At 59.6% G+C, this 19,193-nt stretch overlaps 2 protein-coding genes across 2 annotated transcripts; one reads left to right on the top strand and one right to left on the bottom strand.

Annotated features, from left to right (window-relative positions):
- The first annotated feature begins 565 nt into the window (after window positions 1–565).
- TESK1 (testis associated actin remodelling kinase 1) lies at window positions 566–12,454 on the top strand. The gene is made up of 10 exons (XM_032676667.1): window positions 566–808; window positions 7,630–7,751; window positions 7,890–7,938; window positions 8,183–8,329; window positions 8,493–8,575; window positions 8,938–9,028; window positions 9,250–9,333; window positions 9,802–9,891; window positions 10,054–10,201; window positions 10,443–12,454. The coding sequence occupies exons 1-10, from the start codon at window positions 590–592 to the stop codon at window positions 11,489–11,491; spliced, it is 2,082 nt and encodes a 693-aa protein (XP_032532558.1). The 5' UTR covers window positions 566–589; the 3' UTR covers window positions 11,492–12,454.
- Window positions 12,455–13,589: 1,135 nt separating this feature from the next.
- Window positions 13,590–17,372, bottom strand: LOC116780768 (B-cell differentiation antigen CD72-like). Its single transcript, XM_032676078.1, has 8 exons — window positions 17,288–17,372; window positions 17,113–17,202; window positions 16,803–16,889; window positions 15,963–16,277; window positions 15,568–15,716; window positions 15,079–15,230; window positions 14,012–14,179; window positions 13,590–13,701 (listed from the first exon to the last, which is right to left on the bottom strand). Exons 1-7 carry the CDS (start codon window positions 17,370–17,372, stop codon window positions 14,041–14,043), a joined length of 1,017 nt encoding a protein of 338 aa, XP_032531969.1. The 3' UTR covers window positions 13,590–13,701; window positions 14,012–14,040.
- Window positions 17,373–19,193: the final 1,821 nt, after the last annotated feature.

Consider the following 19,193-nt stretch of genomic DNA (forward strand, 5'->3'; position numbering starts at 1 on the left):
TATCAGGACAAAGAGAGTCCCGCAGCTACAAGGGGCATCCAGGCAGGGCCCAGGGGAGAAAGTAAGTCCCGCATTTACGGTGTGCATCCTGGTGGGACCCAGGGGAGGAAGACTCTCACGCCTGCAGGGCCCACCCAAAGATAGGGGACGGTCAGACTCCTTTGTCCATGGAGTCTGCCCAAACCGTGCCCCGGGACCTCACACCTCCCCCTGGCGCCAGGGAGATGCCCGCTCGGCACCGACCGGGAGCTTCTGCTGGCGGACGCGAACACAAGAGCGGACGGGACCCGGCTCTGCCCGCCGGGGCGGGGCGGGGCGGGCGGGGAGGTGTCTCCGGCGGGGCGGCGGGTCCCAAGGAGTTAAAAGCTGTCCCCTCCCCGGCTCCGCCCCGCCGGTGCCAGCGCTCGGGGCGGTGTAGGCGCAGCGCCGGGCCGCGCCGGGGGTCGTGGGGGCGCCGCCGCCGGGCCATGAGCGCGGAGCGCCCCGGCGCGCCGCCCGCCCCGCTCCGCCGCCGCCGCCTGTAGCATCGCCGCGGGCGCCGGGAGGGCGGTGGCGTCCCGGCCGCGGGGCCGCCCGGGCGGGGATGTGAATGGTGGTGGGGGTGCTCGGCGGGACCGACATGGAGTGGGAGAAGCTGCCGCGGCGGCCCAGCGAGGGCGAAGGGGAGGCGGCGGGGCCATGGCCGGGCTGCGGGCGGCTGCGGCCCTCCTCGTACCGGGCGCTGCGCAGCGCCGTCTCCACCCTGGCGCGCATCGACGACTTCTACTGCGAGAAGATCGGGGCCGGCTTCTTCTCCGAGGTCTTCAAGGTGTGCGGGACGGGAGCGGCGGTGGCGGTCCGCGGGGGCATCCCGCCGGGATCGGGCATCCCGCGGGAGCGCGGCGCCCGGCCGCGCCCTCGGCGGGGGTCTGTGTGCCCCCCCTGCAGCCCCGGCGGCCGGCGAGGCCGGGGGGTGTGCGAGGCGGTGCCGTGCGGTGGAGACTCGGGGAGCCTCCCGGGAGCGCCGTCCCGGCCGGGGCGTTGGGGCTCCATCCCTCCGGGCAGGGGGAGGGGAGCGCCGGCTCTGTTTACAGCCGGGGAGGCTGAGCGCTCCCAGGCGCTGCGCCGTGGGTTGCGGGGGGGGCCAGGGGGTCGGAACAAGGGTGGGATGACGGACATTCGCAGGCCCAGGGACCTCTGTCAAAAGCCTGGAGACCCGACCCCGCCGGGCCCAGGGTGTGCCTGGGCAGGGGATCCAGGCAGCGTTCGCAGCCACTCCAAGGTGATGTCCGGCGTTGCCAGGCCTGCTCCAGCGAGCGCTGGGCAGGTGGATGTGCCGGGTGCCCCACCAGAGCCTCACGAAGGTGTCTAGCTGTGGGAGAGGGCTGTGATGCCATAGAACAGCACAGGGCCAGCCCCCGGCTGGGACTCTAGAGCTGCCTTTGTCCTCCAGCCTCTCTGGGACTGTCAGGGTGGGGACGCCTGTGTGTGGCCCACACTCTGGTTGGGGGTGTATGAGTTCTGATGGGGAGCTCAGGGTCCCAACAGTGTGGCAGAGGTGCGTGGTGACAGTACTCTGCCAGCCCACACACACTGCTGCCAGGGCTGAGGGGTTGTGCCTTGCCAGGATGCCACTGCCACCTCTCCCGTCAGAGGGGAGGTGTGTGCATGTGTTGTTTTCAGCCTCGGCATCACTTGAGGTGCCCTAAGCCTTTAAGCAGTGCTTCCAGTGGCTTCATGCCCCTCAAAGAGCAGCTGCGGGCTGGGCACAACCCCCACCACCCCTCACCACAGTCACTGGGGTCGCAGCAGCAGTGCACTTGTGTCTTGCATGGGACCACGCTCACACATGCAGCACAGCTGGGCATCCACATCCCAGCAGGACCCTGGGATCCCTCTCCAGCCCTGCCACCGCTCAGCAGGGAGACCCTGGGAGCCGGCTCTTCTGCAGCCACTGGAGAGGTGTCCTGCAAGGGACCATGGAAGGTGTGCAGAGGGGTCCCTCTCCTCCATGCTCCCTCCTGGAGCTCCCCGCTGAGCCACGACCTCTCTGCTGGCTGGGTTCCTGCTATTGATCTCTGGCTTGGAGCACACGGCAGCACTTCGAAGCGGAGGGAGGCATTTAATAATGTCAGGCGTGCATACGGCTCTTTAATAATGGATGCTCCCGTGTCTCAGCCAGGCCATGGTCTCTTCTTGCCTCGCTGGTTTTTCCCTCGGGCTCTGTGGGAGCCACAAAATGCTCCTTCTCCCACATGTCGTTCATGTTCTTGTGGGGTCACTTGCATGTAGGATTTGGGGGACTGGCAGAGGTTGAGGGGCACGAGCATAATCAGGAGCAGGAGTCAATGTGTGTGCATGGTGGCGAGGAAGTAGGGGCAGGAGGGGGCCAGATGGGGCTTTGTACTCATGCAGTGGGTTGAGTCCAAGAGCTCAGCAGGATGGTGGGACAGGCCTGGGATCTCAGCTAGGGTTTAGCCACCTGAGCTTGCGAGAGGGATGGAGCTTGGCAGGGCAGCTCAGTACCCATTTTCCTCTCACCTCTCTTGTTCCTGCTGTAGCTTTCCAAGGCTGTGGGCACTTGAATCTCCCTCCAGTGTATGGTTACTGGATCCTGCCTCATTCCAGCCTTGGTGGGCGTGAGGGACAGGGAGGGGACCTGGAAATCTCTGCCCCTCTGCAGGTAGCTGTACCCTGGTGTGCAACCAAGTTAGTCCCTCCGCTGAACCTTATCCTGCTCCGGCCAAGCACTTTTTTCAGGAAGGCTGTCCAGAGCAAACAAGATACACCAGTGATGAGAAGCTGCCCTTTTTCATGGTGCTTGTTCATAGTTCCCCACTGTGCTGCAGAGCAGGGCTGTTTGCCTCTGGAGCACCTGGTTCTCATTGCCTTTCCTTGTGTGCCTTCAGAGTCACCAGCCCCCCCATTTTCTCAGATACACAGACATTGCAGGAAGCCACCTCTCCATTTCCAATAGACTGAGCAGATGGAGCCAGGTGTGTTTGTGCCAGGCATTTTCTTCAGCCCTTAAACTACTGTTGCATCTCTTCCTCACATCTCTCTCTTACCTTCCTGAGTGCTGTCTGCAGCAGATACAGGGGCTGTGGGCAGCATCCTAGGGGCTGTATCCAGAGGTCTTCACTCATCCAAATCTGCACCTTATGCCCTGATGTTGCACATCTTCTTGGAGACGCTGCTTCCCAAGGTGCAGCCCTATGGTGGTGCTCTGCCCAGCATCCCGTTTCCACGGTACCTTGTGCGTGTGTGTGTGTATGTGTGTGTATGTGTCTGTGTGGATTAGCAGCTCTCAGCATCAACAGAACTCAGGAGAGGATTTTGGCATCACTGTAACCCACCCATCTCTGGTCACTTCCCCTCCAACCTTTGGGATTTTCTATTTAGTCCCAATTTTCCAGTGCGACTAACAGCACAACTCCCTCCCTCTTATCAGATGGCCTTCATCTGTCTTGTTTTAGGGAATAGAGTGAAGCAGCGTGACACAGATGGGTAAACTAAGGCAGACAGGGAGGAGGTGAATTTACCAAGGTCAGCCAGCTGTGGCAAGGCCAGGAGCAGCCCTGGCCCCGCTATCGCCACTCAGAAGTCCCGGGCACTGGAAATGTGTTGTGCTGACTGGCTGGAGACCTGCCGGCACCTCTCCTGCTCTGTCACGGGGTGTTCTCTCAGCTTGCCAGTGAGGGCTGGCAATAATTTGCCGCCACAATGCGACACCTGCACTGCCCCAGCTCCTGGTGTGCCCATGGTGCCGCTCCTGGGAGCACAGGAGGTGGGGGCTGCTGATGTTCAAACTTTCTCCAGGAGCAGGTGCTGTGTGCACTGACTCTTTCAGTTCCTTGGAGTAAGTCTGTCATGACTGATTCTGCCTTTTCCTTGCGATGAGCAGGTTTTCCAATCCCACCCAGTTGTGTTATTGGGATTCCCAGAAGCTCCTGCAGCTGTTGCGAGTAGCAGTGAGATCACCAGTGGCATTGCCAGCTCCCTTACCTGCCCTTCTGTCTTTCTCTGCAGGACTGTCCTGGGTGAGGGGTACAGGATGGTGTCCCTACATGACTGTGCCTTGCCTGTGTGGGGCAGGGAGCAAGGGAACATGCAGAGAGTGGGAACGTGTGCCAGCCTGTCCCCAGCGCAGGGTGCAGGGGGCTCTGGCTGCTGAGACCTCTGGGTGGGGAGGTGCCAGGGGAGCTTTTCCCCGTGTCTAGACGGGAGTGCCGGCTGTGGGGAGGGAGCAGGCCGTCTGCTTGCTCTGATTAGCATGCTCTTTAAATAAGACTCTAATTTCCGCTGTTAAAAGAGCTCAGATCCCTTGTGCCCAGGCTGGGGCCGCAGCCAGCTTGTCCCATCCCCCAGCCCGGCATGCTGGCGACAGATGGGATGGGGACCCAACATGCCACGGCACCCCAGCTCAGCCACGGTACCCAATGAAGTGCCCAATGGACAGGCCGTGTGGGATGGCAGGGAGCATCGGTGAGGGGCAAGGTCTTGCCTTTTTCCTGGGTGGGGGACAAAGTGGCTTGTTCTCCCCCTGCAGCCCAGCACTGCTGCCCGGCTGAGCTCAGCTCTGGGGAATGTGCTGGGATTCCTGGGCACCATGCCAGAGTGCATGAGAGAGGCAAGAGGGGACGCCGTCCTGGTCCTGCACAGGGAGGCTCTGCTGCCTGCTGCCTTCCCTGGATGTCAGAGAGGGAGGAAACTCCCTTAGTGAGGCACTTTGTCCCCACTGGGGTTGTGGCTTGCGCACTTCTCTACTACTCCTGCTTCCAGAGGGCAGGCAGGACGCTGGGCTGGTACTAGCACCTGGACAGACTGGGTAAACTGGCCAGCGCATGTGGGATGCCATGGGAAGGCCAAGGGAGCATAACTTCTTCCCTGCTGTCCCAGGTATGGGCTGAACTTGAGCCATGAAGCATTCAGGAAAGGTGGCAGGACAGGGTCTCACAAGTGAGCTCAGGGTACTGGACACCCTCAAGGATGTTATGCCTCATGGGTGTGTGGCTCCTGGAGTGGAATGAATGACCCTTGGAATGGAGTCACAGAGAAGGACATCAAGGCAGGGCTGTGCTGACCAGGGGCTCCTGGGATGCCTGGGATAATTCCTGAAGAAGGGGCTTTCACCACACCTTTCCTTCGCCCCCTCTCCAGTCTTAAGGTATCGGACACCACGTGGCTGCACTCAGACCTCACCCAGCCTATTCCAACGGCAGGTGGTTTTTTAATGAGGAATTAAGCCACGGGCGCATCCTCGCTGTGCAGGGCTGAGCTGCTGCCCACTCAGACGCTGCTCCCTGATGCGGGGACGCTGCTGCTTGAGGGAGAGCCGGCCAGGCCCAGGGCACATGGCCATCAAGTGCCAGTGCTGTGCATGCCACAGGGCATTCCCAGCGTGGGCACGTGGCGCCGGGAGCCTTGCCGCCCACAACCGTCCCGGCGGGCATGAGCCTGCCCGCGCCACTGAGCCGGGTCCTGCCGTCTGGCAGCTGCCAGTGGCAGCCAAACTGACCGAGCCAGTCCTGCCAGCCCCACATGGCGTGGGAAGGGAAGAAAGCACTGCTGCCAGGAGAGCTGGGTCAGGAGTGATGTGTTTTGCTGGGCACCAAGCACCAGAGACTTGGCAAGGCTGGGGGTCCTGCTGGCCTTATCCAGGCTCTGGCTTCCTTAGTTCCTGTGGAGAGTTGGAAGAACCGAGGGAAACTCTGCCCACCCCGCTGTGGTCAGGCACGCCCCCTCCTTAAAGCCTGCTCCTGTCTGGGAGCCTGGTTTCTGTGTCTGGTGCTGCCCCCAGCTGCCCCACAGAGAGGGATGGGGTGGAGGGAAGGCAGCAGTGGTGGGGATAGGGTGAGGGTATCCCTTGCCCTGGATCCAGGTGTGGCCAAGAAGCCCTAGGGCACCAGGATGGGGCTTGTAGCAGTGCCAGGTGCTGCAGGGCACTAGTGGGGTGGGCGGGGCAGCGGGCACAGGGAGGACCTGGAGTGCCATTTCATGAGGTACTCTGGGTGTTCTGCACAGCAGACACTGTACCATCATCCTGTGACACGCTCTCCCTGAGCCCAAGAGCTCAGCATGCCCGGTGCTCAGCAAGGAGGAGCCGTGGGGAAGTGCACCCTCCCTTCTCCCTGCAGCATGTGGGGTGCCAGGATGGGGGTGCACAGTGCCAGGTGTCTGAAATGTCCCCTTCTCACTCATCCAGGGTCCATCCTGATCTCTGCTGCCAGGTGGCCCCTGTCCCTGGGTCAAGGGTGCCAGGTGGCTGGCCAGGGCTGGCTGGAGGTGAGCAGGTGTAACTGGAGCACGGTGCCCTCAGGCAGGTGCCTGCTGAATTATTCAGAGCCTCTCCATGCACTCAATGAGCTGATGGTGGCAGGGCACTGGCGTGGCCATTGTCTCTCACTTCCCACCCTTCCTGGGGCTGGTTTGGCCCTGGTGCACACGGAGGTGTAGAGGCATCTTCACAAAGCACTCATTTCCCCCAGGCCCTTTGGTAGAGGGGAGCTAATGCCCATCCCCTGGGTATTTGGTGTGGGATAGATCCCCATCGTGGTGTACACCCCAGACAACTGCTCGCTGAAGCAATGCCAGCTATGGTGTAGGAAGAGAGCTCTGGCAGGCCCAGGGTGCCAGCCTCCCCCATTGTGATGGGGCCAGGCTGTGAGCAGGATGTGGGGTGCTGGAGTTCCTGCCTCCTGCCAATTGCCCATGTTTTGCCTGTGGAGGCAATGCCTGAGGTGAGGGGTGTTGTGAGGCTGGCCATGGGCTGGCACCAGCACAGCAGCCTCAACCAGCATTGACTAAAAAGGAGAAGAGCAGGGAGCTGACGGCAGTGCCGAGGAATGCTTGCGCCTCCGTGCACGGCTCCATGTGTGCTAGGGGGCAGCTGGGATACACTGGGATGTCCCCCTGATCAGCTGCTACTCCAGGGTGGGGGCACATCCCACCCCCAGCAGCTGCTCAGAAGGGGACCCTCAGCACTAGTTTGGCCCCCCCAGCACAGTGCTGGGTCAGGGTATCCCGTGTTCTTCCCTTGTCCTGCACATGCCAGGGAGCTGCAGATGCACGGGGTGTCCGTGCTTGGCCATGCTCCAGCTGCTGTTCTTGGCGGGGGACCAGGCCCCCAGCTCGCATGACAGCATCGGGCTGGGGCCAGCTAAATATACAGCTCCTTTGAGCGCTGTGACCTGCCAGACTGGGGTCAAGCACTAGGGCAGCATTGGCCACCCCTGGGGCTGGTGTGGAGGGGCAATGTGTCCCCTCTGTTCTCCACCCCATGTTGGTAGGGTCTGGCTGTGTGGTGCTGACCCAAAAAAGCCCTTCCTGGTGCACTCCGATCCTGCACATGCCTGTTCTTGCAGTAGGGCTGGGATCACAGCTTATGGGGGCTGTTGTTGCCCCTCTGGGAGGTCATGGCAATGTCACAAACAAGGTACCCTGGAAGGATGTGGATGTGTCATTGGTACTGGGAGTCCTCAGGGTGCTGCTGTGCTGAGAGAGCCCTCCCTAGCCCCAGTGGTCCCTGGGTTGCCCTGTGCCTTGGGTATGTGGGGTGCTTAGCTCCTGCCTCTAGGACTGGGGTGGAAGCTGGGTGCAGTCTGGTGCAGGGGGGTTGTAGGACTCAACCTCCTCGACACCCCTCTCCAGGTGCGGCACCGCCAGTCAGGGCAGATCATGGTGCTGAAGATGAACAAGCTGACCAGCAACCGGGGCAACATGCTGAAGGAGGTGCAGCTGATGAAGCGCCTCTCGCACCCCAACATCCTCAGGTAGGACCTGCTCCCCTGCTGCTGGCACCATTGCGCCCCTTTTCCCTAGCCTGGGGGTTTGGAGCTACTGCTGATGCTGGATTAGCTCCTGGGGCTGGTCCCTGCTGCGGCCACCCTCAGGTCCCCTCTATCTCACAGGTTCATGGGGGTGTGTGTGCACCAGGGACAGCTGCACGCACTGACAGAGGTAAGAATGTGGCAATAGCCATGAATCTTGGGATTCCTGTAAGTATGGGGATGGGACAATATGACAATGTGACGGGACAGTTCCCTGTGGGAATACACTCTTGGCCTGTGGCACATGTACAGGGCAAGGTCTACTGGGAGGCTGTGCTGTGGGGTGGTTGGAAGATGCATTAAGATGAGAGATGGGCACCCAGCATTATGGGAGGGGGGATGCAGTGATGCAGTGGACCGGCTCTTTCCATCAGTACATCAACGGTGGGAACCTGGAACAGCTGCTGGACAGCCCTGTGCCCCTCTCCTGGTCCGCGCGTGTCAAGCTGGCCCGCGACATTGCCTGTGGCCTACACTACCTGCACTCCAAGGGCATCTTCCACCGCGACCTCACCTCCAAGGTACAGGGTGCTCCAATTGCCCTTGTCCCACACCCACGTGGCTGCCCCAGCCATGGCTGGCTGGGGAGCAGGAGGCTGCGCTGTGCCCGGGCATCCTGGGAGCAGTGGCTGGTGAGGCAAGGCTGGTGCAGTTGGTGTGACAGGGGTCCTCCTGTGCCCCCAGAACTGCCTGGTGCGCTGCGAGGCCAATGGCTACACAGCTGTGGTGGGTGACTTCGGCTTGGCGGAGAAGATCCCCACCTACAGGTGCGTGGAAAGCATCCACCTATCTGGCCCATCCCTGGAGTGGGGGGTTTCCATGCCACTTGCAGCAGGAGCTGGGGAGGGGTGGATATTTGGGATGCAGCTAAAAGGATAGGGATAAGGGGTAGTGGGGTGGTCCACAGCAGTGGGGACTTGTGGGGCAGATGGACACATTTGGGGTGGGCTAGAAGGGGATGAAGCCTTGTGTGGTGTGGCTGGAGAGAGATGAGTTTGTGGGGCTCGTGGTGGAGGGTTAGTCCAGGAAGGGAGATGGAGACGGTGATTTGGGCTGCAGCAGTGGAGCGTGAGGAGGTTGGACAGACGGGGGACTGATGCAGCCCCTCATACTCCACCATGTCCCCCAGTGAGGGCAGCGAGAAGGAGCCGCTGGCCGTGGTGGGCTCCCCGTACTGGATGGCACCCGAGGTGCTGCGTGGGGAGATCTACAATGAGAAGGTGAGGCTCTGTGGCTGCCTTGCGTGGGGCTTTACCCAGGCTTGTGCTGCCAATGGTTTGCAGAATTTGCAGCCCTAGCGACATTTTTACACCTAGAGGGAAGGAACTGGGCTTCCAGAGCCCCTGGTGTGGCTCTGCAGGGAGGAGGAGGGCTGTGGCTTTGCAGAATAGTGGGCACATCGGGGCCATGGGGCACTCCTGTGACTCCCCACTCTCTGCAGGTCGATGTGTTTGCATACGGCATCATCCTGTGTGAGACCATCGCTCGTGTGCCAGCTGACCCCGACTACCTGCCCCGCACTGAGGTGACTCTTTGGGATGGTAACGGGTAGGGAGAGTGGTGGGCAGCAGCACCAGGGCTGGGATTGCTTCACCAAACAAGAGAAGCCATTCTCCTGTGTTGAGCAGAGCCCTATATGCAGGAGCTGCCCCACACCTCAGGGCAGAGGTGCTCTGTCCCACTTGCTGGCTGAGGAGGGATAGTCTCTGCTGGTAACCTGTCCTTGGAGCCCATAGTCAGCCTGGGTGGGAGAAGCAGACAGTTGGATTGAGACAAAGAGCAGGAGGCATCTGTGTACCAGCATCCCCCAGCCTTACCCCAGTGTGGGGTGACACCAGGGTGTTCCCTTGCTGTGCCCCACTTGGGGTGCTTCCAGGTCCACAGCCCTCGGTGGCACACAGCATGGGGATGGGAACCAGGCCATTTCAGGTGCCCTGGGCCATATGGTGTCCCAGGGGACCTAACTTCACTCTTCCTCCTTTCTCTGTTGCAGGATTTTGGTCTGGATGTCACTACTTTCTGCACTATGGTGGGAATCGACTGCCCAGCGGCCTTCCTCCAGCTGGCTTTTCACTGCTGCAGTGTGAGATTCCCACCTCCATGGCCCTTCCCCACCAGGGCAGCTGGGCAGGACAGGCTGCCTTGCCTGCTCATGGGGAGAGCAGGGAGCTGCCTTTGCTGTGCAGGGCTCCCTGCAGTGCTCGGGCAGGGCACAGACCTGATGGGGAACCTCTCCTGTTCACAGATGGAACCCACCTCCCGCCCCTCCTTCCTGGAAATCACACAGTGCCTGGAGAGCATCCTGCAGCACCAGCTTGGCACCGAGGGTGCCGGGACCACCTTCTTCGGCATCGGGGAGAGCCTGCCTACACCTGAGACCTCAGCCACACTCGGTATGTGGGCACCCCGGGGACAGGCCATAGCAGAGTGCAAAAGTGGGGGCATGTGAGGTGTCCTGTCCTACCCCATCAGCTGTAGGGGAAGGAGACAGGGGTGTGTGAGGTATGCAGGATGGAATTGTTCCCTGTTCCTTCCTCAGGGTGCACCCCTGGGTGGTTGTGTGCCCAGCACCCAGTAGCACCCTACATGGACAGCTGCTGGCAGCTGGTGACACATTCCTGTGCCCATGCCCAGCTGTGGCCAGGATGTCAGCCAGCTGCACCAAGCAGTCACCCCTGCGTGAGCTGGGGACACAGCACCTGCAGCCGGACCAGCGCCTGTCCCGCAGCCAGTCCGATGTGTTCTCCCCCAAATCACCTGACCAGCTGCAGCCGCTGGAGCCTAATAGTGGGGCCAGGTCCAAGGAGATGTCCCCCCGTGTCAACCCCTTCTCCCAGCGAGAGGACCTGAAGGGGGGGAAGATCAAGCTCTTTGATACGCCGAGCAAGTCGGTCATCTCGCTCACCTTGGACCTGCCGCCCGCCGCCCCGCTCGAGCTCAGCACCCCTGTAACGCCCGAGCCCACCGTGGAGGTGGAGGTGCAGTGTGACTTCTCAGCCCCCACCACCAGCCCCCGCAAGTGCCACTCTCTGCCCGCCTCTCCCGAGCTACCCCACCATGGGGGCCTGGCGCTGGATGTGGTGTCCCCCCATCCCATTGACAACCCCCAGCCCTCTGCCCTCCTTTCTCCCCCAGCTTGGGGACAAGCCTCCAGCCCCAGCTCCAGAGCAAAGAAGCAGAGGGCCCGCGGCCTCGACAACTCTGAGCTGCCGCAGCCCACCCTGCTGCCCCCCAACAGCAACTTCATCCACACGGCGTCCTTGGGCACCGAGCCCTGGCAACCGGAGACACAATCCCCCAGCAGGCTCCTCCTCAACAACAACCATGTGATGGTCAGCAAACCTCTGGCTTGGGGCAGTGGGCTGGAGCACGGCTCCTCCAAGCTTAGCATCACCTGTGGGGCGGCGCTGGAGCAAACGGAGCGCTCAGCCATGCTGCCTGGGCACAGCTCTGGTGCCGTGCCAGAGCAGGATGAGGTGCTGCCCTGCCCTGGCTGCTGCGTGAGTCCCTTCAGCTTCAACTTTGCCTCCATCTGCCACCAGCCAGCTCCCAGCCCTCCCCGCTACCAGAACCTCAACTCCGAGACCAAGAGCCTCCTCTGCCACGACAGGGGCCAACACCAGAAAGCCCCGGCGCCAGTGCTGGCTGAGCCCAGGCTGAAGCTGCCGGAGGCACAGTCCTAGTGATGGGGATCCCGGGGAGTGGGGCTGCATCCAGCTGCCCTTCACACCCCTCTGCAGCTGCAGCACTGGGCAGTGCAGGAGCCTGGCACATCCCCACGGTCTGTCCTTGCCCAGTGCTTGGTGACCAGCAGCGGCCACTGTGCCATGTGCTGTAGCTGCCACAGCGCTGCCCAGGCACTTGGGCACCCATCCCACCAGGATCAGCCCTGGGGCTCTGCAGGAAGCCCTGGGGGTGGGCTGGGTCTCTTCTGGGGACTGAAGTGCAATAACACCCCTGACCCAAGCACTGCCCCAAGCGGCAGGGCTGGTCCCCCGCGGGGCCCCAGGGCTCAAGCCCTGGATCCAGGACCCCCTTTCTCCAAGGGCTCACCCCTCTGCCTGCTCTTGCAGAGGGGTGTACAGTGAGCCTGCTCCTCTGGGAGAACTGGGAGTCCCCTGCACCCCAGTGGGTGAGCGGGACTGGGTTGGGGTAGAGAGGTCAGCGTGTGTATGTGTGTATTTGGGGATCCTGTGGGACTGGTGGATGTACCCATGTGTATCCACAAGCATGGGGAGCACAGCCAGTCCCTGACATGGGGAGAGGTGGGCAGGGGGCCGGGAGAGGGGCAATGCCCATGGGCAGTGCATGGGGAGGATTGCCAACACTGGGGTTGTCCCTGCCGGCCCAATGCCAAGGGCTGGGTGCTGAGCCAGCACAATGCCTCGCAACTCCCTGCCACACAGGTTTGGGGGCAGGGTGCTGGCAGAGGGGCCAGGTGCCATCCTGGCATCATGGGGATGGGGCCAGTGGGCAGCATGGCCAGGCTGCCAGGCCCCCGGCAAGGGTGGGAGCCGGCTTTCCTCCCTCCTGCATAATGCACTGGTGAATGCAGAACTCTTGTGTTTTTTATTATTATTAATAATTGCTAGTAATATATACCCAGCTTATTTAAAGTGGTCAATAAAGGTTAAATGTCCCAGCTACTCAGGCTGCTGCTTGTGTCTCTTGGATGCACATCAGATGTGGAAGGGGTCCCAGTCCCAAAAGGTTGCACAGGCTTGCCTGGGGCTTCTGGGCAACTCCTTGGGGACTGCAGGCCAGCCTGGCTTAGCCCCGGATCTCAGTGCCCCTTATGTGCCTGTCTCGGTTGAAATGGCTTCGGTCAAATTCCCATTTATTATTTAAGTTCTTTGAGTTCATTCCCTTGAGTCCATGTTTTTGGTGGTACACAAGAAAGCAAAGAGCAGATGAACTATGTCTCTTTATTGCTACAGAGTGGATTCACCCAGAAGACAAGACAAAGGAGTGACACGAGCCACCTCCAAAAAGCCTGTCTTTAACACCCTTTTGCTCTTCAAGCAAGCTAATTAACATAGAATTAATCAACTATATATGGCCCCATTGTAAACTGAGAGCATTTTCGCCTGATTGAACAGGACTTCCTCTGCTCTCACCTGGTTGCAGCATTACATCAGGGCTACTTTGCTTAATCTTCACATGTGCACATGTGTAGTAACTATTTAAAGTCCTGATGAGTTGTCTCGGAAAGCATCAGTCTGCTGCAAGTGCCTGAGTTGCTTTTGCTTTGAAACACACAATCACACCATACAACCCTAAAGGTCACTGCTCTAATTTCTAATCAGCGCAAAAAAAAAATCCCCAAACGCCAGCGCAGGCGCCGGCCAGTTCATGCTCAGCTTCGCTCCTTGGGAGCTGAGGCTTTGCCAAGCCTTTTGAGTGTCGCCTGAAAGCTGTAGCCAAGCTGCTCCTTCGATGGGGTCCGGTAGCAAATGCCTGTTGCGGGGAGGGGACTGGCTGGGCATGGGGCTGTGGTACCCCTGACTCCCGCTCCTTGCATGCCAACACCGCACCTCACTCAGCTCTGGGGATGTGGCATGGCTGCAGCGTTGAGTATGAGGGCTTGCTCCACTGTGTCCTGGTCCAGGCTCCCCATTGCCCACCAGACTCTGTGCCAGGAAGACCCAGGGTGTCCCATGCAGGTGTGGGGCTGGGCTGTGGTGCCCACAGTGCTCTGCTGAAGCACATCAGCTGGGGGGCAAACAGCCACTGCTGCCTATGTGATGCCCAAGCATCACTGGGCATTCCTGAAAAGGACCTGGGCAGCTGGGGGGGCAGCGGTCTGTAGGGGGAAGTAGTTTGCCTGAATGGATGGAACATCCCAGGCAGGAACGTAGCAAGGCTGGAGCAGAGGCAGTGCAGGGTGCAGGTGCTGCAAGGGAAGGCAGAGGAAAGGTGAGGGTGAGATGTCACCCAGCCCCCAAGACATGCAACAGGGCTGGAAAGGCACCTTGGAAAGGGTTTTCCCCCATTTTGCCCCTTTGCTGAGCCACAGCTTCAGGGAGTCCTCTAGAACTACCACAGACCAGGGCCTCCCATGGCAGTGAGGGGATGGAGGCAGGCTCCAAGGGGCAGGGTCAACATGCCCCAGGCAGTGACACAGGCTCCCTGCTTTCCTCCATGCATACCCCACGGGCCCCATGCACCCCAGGCTCGGCAGAACCTGGCGTGGGCACACTCACCACAGCAATACTGGGGCCAGAAGCCATCATCATTTGAAAGGGGAGCTTGGCCCCGCTGCCTTCTCACAGATCCAGAGGTGCAGGTCATTGGGGCCGGTGCACTGGGCAGGTCTGATGTTTCCACGGCTTATTATGGCACAGGACCCATTCGACTTTGACTGCCATGGCCTGGATGGGGAAGCAACACATCAGGGGCTGACACCTTCTGCCCACAACCCCTGCTGTGATGACTGCCTCTGGTAGCTCGAACAGGAGGGGTTGGATGCTACCGTCAAACAGGGGATCCCCCAGTCCTCCCCTAATGATTTCACAGGCTGAAGGCTCAGCTGACAGGTCGCTGCCCTTCCTCAGGCAGGCTAAGAAACACCTCTACAAAGGGTTTGCAGTGCTTGTGACTCCCCTTAGGCTCCCTCCTGTTTGACTTGGCTCACTGCTGGACATTTTTTCATCCCTCCGGTGGGGAGAGCCCAGTCCTCCCTGAGGGCACATGGACAGCTGGAGGAGCTGCCTTGGGTTGTGGGTCTACACTGGGTGCAGTCCCCCATTCGGGGGGTGAGGGTTGAAGGTGAAGGGGCAGGCAGTGAGCAGGGTCTGGGTACCCAGCACCTGGCCAGAAAGGTCTGTTCCTCCCCACTGCTCTCAGACACTGCAAGAGGAAGCAGCAACAAGCTGAGAAGTGGGTGCACGTGGAGGGGAGGAGCACTCTCTGTGGGCGGGAAGGCTTGATTTCCCCTCCCGGAGGAATCAAGGAGGCACGTGGGGGATAGAGATTGTGCTCAAACACCTTGTCTAGACCCCAAATAAAACTTGCGGTTTCTTTTGTCCACTTTTGCTACCGCCTGCTTCATATGCCCTGCATGTACACCCCCAAGTCTTCGCTTTGCATCTTCATGTCCTGTATGCATCTCACCACACCATTGCACCCACCTTCCCTCAGCCCCTGCTGCTCTGATGCTCTTAGTTTCCCAGTGCCTGTGCCCAGAACTGGGTACCAGTGGGACTTAAAACACTTCCTAAAGTTGTGCTGGGGTTGGGGAGTTTTGGCAAGAGGCTGTGCTGCCAGGTACCTTTCGTAAAGGGAGCCATCCACCCAGAACCAGGCATCGGAGAGCCCCTCACCATCTGGGTCCTCTTCCTCCAGCCAGCCATAGTCATACCAGGGGAAGCCGCTCTTCTGCAGTCCTATCCAATATGGGACATCTGCATTCTTCAGGAAGGTCTGGGGAAGAATAAAAAGGGCCTTTTTACCTTTTTTCCATGGTACCTATGTATTGCAGTGTTTGCAGGGAGTGATCATCTCCCCAAGGAGACCCTGGGACTGGAGCTTCTTGGAGCAGGACAACTGAGCAGCCCAGGTGCCCTGCTCCAGCTTGGGCAGCAACCAGGGGGGGCAGAGCCTCTGCTCCATGTCCATCACCAGCCTTGTTGCTCCAGAGATCAGCCTTGCACCCTCCAATGTTTTGGCATAGCAGGGGCCTCCAGAACAGTGCTAGCCCATCTGGTGACCCCAGGTCTGGATACACCAGCTCCTGCCCTCAGCTCCCCCAGCACCCTACCGGCACAGTCCAGCGAGTCCAGGATTTGGTGATCAGGAGCTGAGAATATGTTCTCTCGCACTCATCTCTGCTGTCCTCCCATGTCTTCTTTTCCGAGGAGATGAAGAGGCACTTGCCCCTATACAGCAGCCAGCCGGAGGGGCAGCAATCTGCGGGCAGGGGCACAGCTCAGACGCTTGATCAGCCACAGATGCCCTGGGGGGAACCAGGAACAACCCCACATCTTCCCAGCAGATATCGCAGGCTCAGCCTCTGCTCCAGGCATAGCTTCAGCCTTGGATCACCCTGCCCCCACCATGTGACCAAAAAAAGCCAGTGCTCGTGCCTTGGCACTGCACCTGCTGAGGGATGCCAGTCACCCAGGACACCCCATCCCTGCTCCATCATCGCCCTACCTATAGCTGTGCAGGAGCGCAGGACAGCCACGGTGCTCTCGCTGTTGTTGAGCTTCCCCTGCACCTCCTGCATCTCCTTCTCCGTCTTGCTCAGGACCCCTCTGATGTGCCCCAGCTCGATGCTCATTCTATCCAGCTCCAGCTGGCTGATGTTGCCCTCTTGCCATGCTCGCTGCAGCTCCGCTCTGGCCCACGCCAGCTCCACCTGTGCCTGCTCCAGGCTCTGCTCCTGAGTGCTCAGCTCCTGTGACAGGCGGCCCTGCTCGGCTGCGTGGTCACGGGAGGCATCCTGCAGGCTGCGGGTGACCTGCCAGTCTGGGGACAGAAGGGGTGATCTGAGACGGGCATGGGACAGCCTGCATGTGGGACTGACCCCGTTTGGGGCAGGTAGGATGGGCAGGGCAAGGCAGGGTATGGTCCATGTTGAATGGGAAAGGATGGGAAGGAAGGACACAGCAGCAAAGTGTCTGGTTAAGGGCTGGGCAGGACTTGGGAGGGGAGAGCAGGGCAGGGGCAGGATGGGGTGTGGGATCAGGTACAGCAGGGCAGGGGCAGGCAGGGTGTAGAAATATGAGGCTGGGCAATGCCAAGATGGGAAGAAAAAGGAGCAGAAACAGAGGGCAAGGTGGGGAAGGCAGGTGACGGGAAGCAGGGGGGATGCCTATCCTGAGAGGGATACAGGACAGCTTGTGGCAGACAGGGAAGAGGGACTCAGCCAGGGGCAGCATGCATGGGCATGCCCCTATTCACTCCATGCTCAACCATGGCACCTACCGCAGCACAGCTGCCTTCCCGCCCCAGCCACCCCCAGCCCCAGATGTGCCCAGACCCCTGACTCACAGCAAGCCCCCAGGGCCACAGTGGCCACCACCAGCAGGCAGATTGCCAGCAGTGCCACTGGGATGCACCACCGCCGGGACCAGTGGCCTGCAAGACACAATAGACAACAGACATCACCTGGAGGGCTGGAAAACCCCTGGCAATCCCCACGCCTACTGCCTGCAGGCAGTGCTGTGGAGGCATGATGGCACAGGTGGCATGGTGTGGGTATTTCCTCTCTTAAAGGATGGGAGTGGGAGCACCCCAAAACACCACCCACTACCCATGCCAAGACCTCGCTTGGTGCCCTGGATTCCAGCTGGGTACTCACCTGGGTTGGGCTGGGCCCCGTCCCCGTCCTGCCCTGCCGGCACCGGCTGCGTGTTCTCATGGGGGCTCTCTGCCTCATCCATGCCAAGGGCTGTGGGAGGAAGGCAGGGGAGAGAGGCTGAGTCCGTGGGGTTGGGGATGGCAGGGGCAGAGTGGCACGGTCTGTGGTCTCTCACCTGCCTCCAGTGCCTGGCTGGCCACGCTCCGGCCTCCCATCACTTTGGCAAACCTCAGGTCAGCATAAACCATGCTCTGGGCCATGTGGGCAAGCGCTGGGCAAGCCCTGAGCTGTTCAGGCTCCCACTCTGCCCTTGGGGTGCCTTTCTGGGATGGTCCTGCTCCTGGTGATTGCACTGTGTCTCAGAGGTGCAAAGGAGAAGTGCAGCCAGCAACTGCAGAAGCAGAAGTTTGCTCTGCGTTGTAGCAGATGGGACCACTGAAGCACAGCCGCAGGTATCAGCACCCTCTCATTGGTCCCAGAAATACCAGCCCCTCCCCTCCCACGCTCCAGAAGTGCTTGTGGTCCCCCTGGGCACACAGCAGGGCCACGGCAGCACAGCCCGAGGTCACGGCTGTGGCAGAACAAGGACCCAAATCCTTGGGTCAGGGGAGAGCAAGGGGAGAGCAGGGAAATCCTCGACACAGGAGCACATTGCCCTGTCGACAGCTCTGTGGAGGGTTGGAGGTCTTCACAGATTCAGATTTTCTCTTCCAGCCTCTGAGAATGGGAATTTCCCCACTACGTAGCGTGTGCCACTGCCTCTCATCCTCTTCCTGTTCCCCTCCTAGAAGAAGTAAGCTTTGGCATTGCTCAAACCTCTCCCAGACAGTTGCATAGAGCAATGAGATCCACTTTGCCTTCCCTGCCTAAGACCACAACCCCAGAACTCACAGAACCTCCTTCTTGGTCCCTCCAGCCTCTCAGCATCTCAGAGATCTCTACTGAACTTCATCCAGAGAAAGACAGGTTTCAGAATGGACACTGAGTTGGGGGCCAGTTGGGCACATCTGGATGCAGCCAGTCCCTGGAACAGGACTGGAGGTGCACAGCAGTGTTGTTGGAACACAGGTTTAAAGGCTGTAGTGGGTTGGTTTTGTGGATTTTTTAGGCCTTCCTTAGCAACAGGGTCAGAAATCTAAGGAAGTATTCCATATCATCCCTTTCCATAAGACAACATATAAAAAGGTGCAGATAAGACAGTTCACTCTCTTCTCTCTTCAGGTGGCTGAAGGAGACAGGTTTCTCCGTAGATGGGCTTTGCTTATATAGGCCAGGGCCTGCTGCTCAGACCTGCCATTATCTCTGTTCCATTCAGGAGGCATGGGGAGTTAGTTCTGCTGTCACGTTCAGGGAAGTATTTAATTGGGTTTTGTATTTATTCACTAGCTCTCTATTAATGGGTATATTTGGAGGATATTTGTTTTTAGTTTTTTTTCATCCCTGTTTCCCCCTCCCTTTTCCCTTTTTCCCCCTCGGGAGCTCCCTATTGTGTATAATATATTCAAATTGTATATATAATTGTAAATATATGTTATATATATATTTGATATAATCCCGTTTCGTTTGGACTTCTTTCAGGGTTTTTTTCTGTGGTTCATTTTTTTTTTTCCTTGCTTGGGGAGAGTGAGAAGGGGGAGGAGACAGCTTGGACTTGGTGGGAGAGCCAGGCCAAACTGATACAAAGGCCACTGCCCATCACCTCTGCAAGAGCAAGGGAAGTCCTTCATCAGTGGAGAAAGGCAAAAATGACAGCCAGCTTCAAAGGGGACAGGAAGGAGGTTTGGAAAGCTAAGGGTTGGACAGCCTCCACTCAGTCTCTTGGAAGAAAATGGAGCATATCCTCTTGGGCATGCGGGTGCCCAGGCCCAGGGATATGCTGGGGAAAGGCCAGTGGGATGTATCGGGTGACTGCCCAAATTTCTGCTACTGCTTGGGACCATCGAGCTGGGTACAATGGAAGAGTAATGAGACCATTTATCATGACACTTCAAGGTCTGAGACATGATTTTCCATGTTGTCCTTGCTGACAGAGTGGGGGCATGTGACCATGATGAGAGGAGAAGTGAAAGCTCATGCCGCAA

This window comes from Chiroxiphia lanceolata, chromosome Z, assembly GCF_009829145.1.
Source record: "Chiroxiphia lanceolata isolate bChiLan1 chromosome Z, bChiLan1.pri, whole genome shotgun sequence".
Lineage (NCBI taxonomy): Eukaryota > Metazoa > Chordata > Aves > Passeriformes > Pipridae > Chiroxiphia > Chiroxiphia lanceolata.

Bases quoted from the DNA above. Each gene is read 5' to 3' on its own strand.
- TESK1 (XM_032676667.1), top strand. From the start codon at position 590: ATGGTGGTGGGGGTGCTCGGCGGGACCGACATGGAGTGGGAGAAGCTG. The intron at 7,939-8,182 runs GTAAGAATGTGG...TCTTTCCATCAG, and splicing joins AGCTGCACGCACTGACAGAG to TACATCAACGGTGGGAACCT. The intron at 9,029-9,249 runs GTGAGGCTCTGT...CACTCTCTGCAG, and splicing joins GGGAGATCTACAATGAGAAG to GTCGATGTGTTTGCATACGG.
- LOC116780768 (XM_032676078.1), bottom strand. From the start codon at position 17,372: ATGGCCCAGAGCATGGTTTATGCTGACCTGAGGTTTGCCAAAGTGATG. The intron at 15,231-15,567 runs GTAGGGTGCTGG...ATTCTTCCCCAG, and splicing joins GGACTCGCTGGACTGTGCCG to ACCTTCCTGAAGAATGCAGA. The intron at 14,180-15,078 runs GTACCTGGCAGC...TTCCCCATCCAG, and splicing joins GATGGCTCCCTTTACGAAAG to GCCATGGCAGTCAAAGTCGA.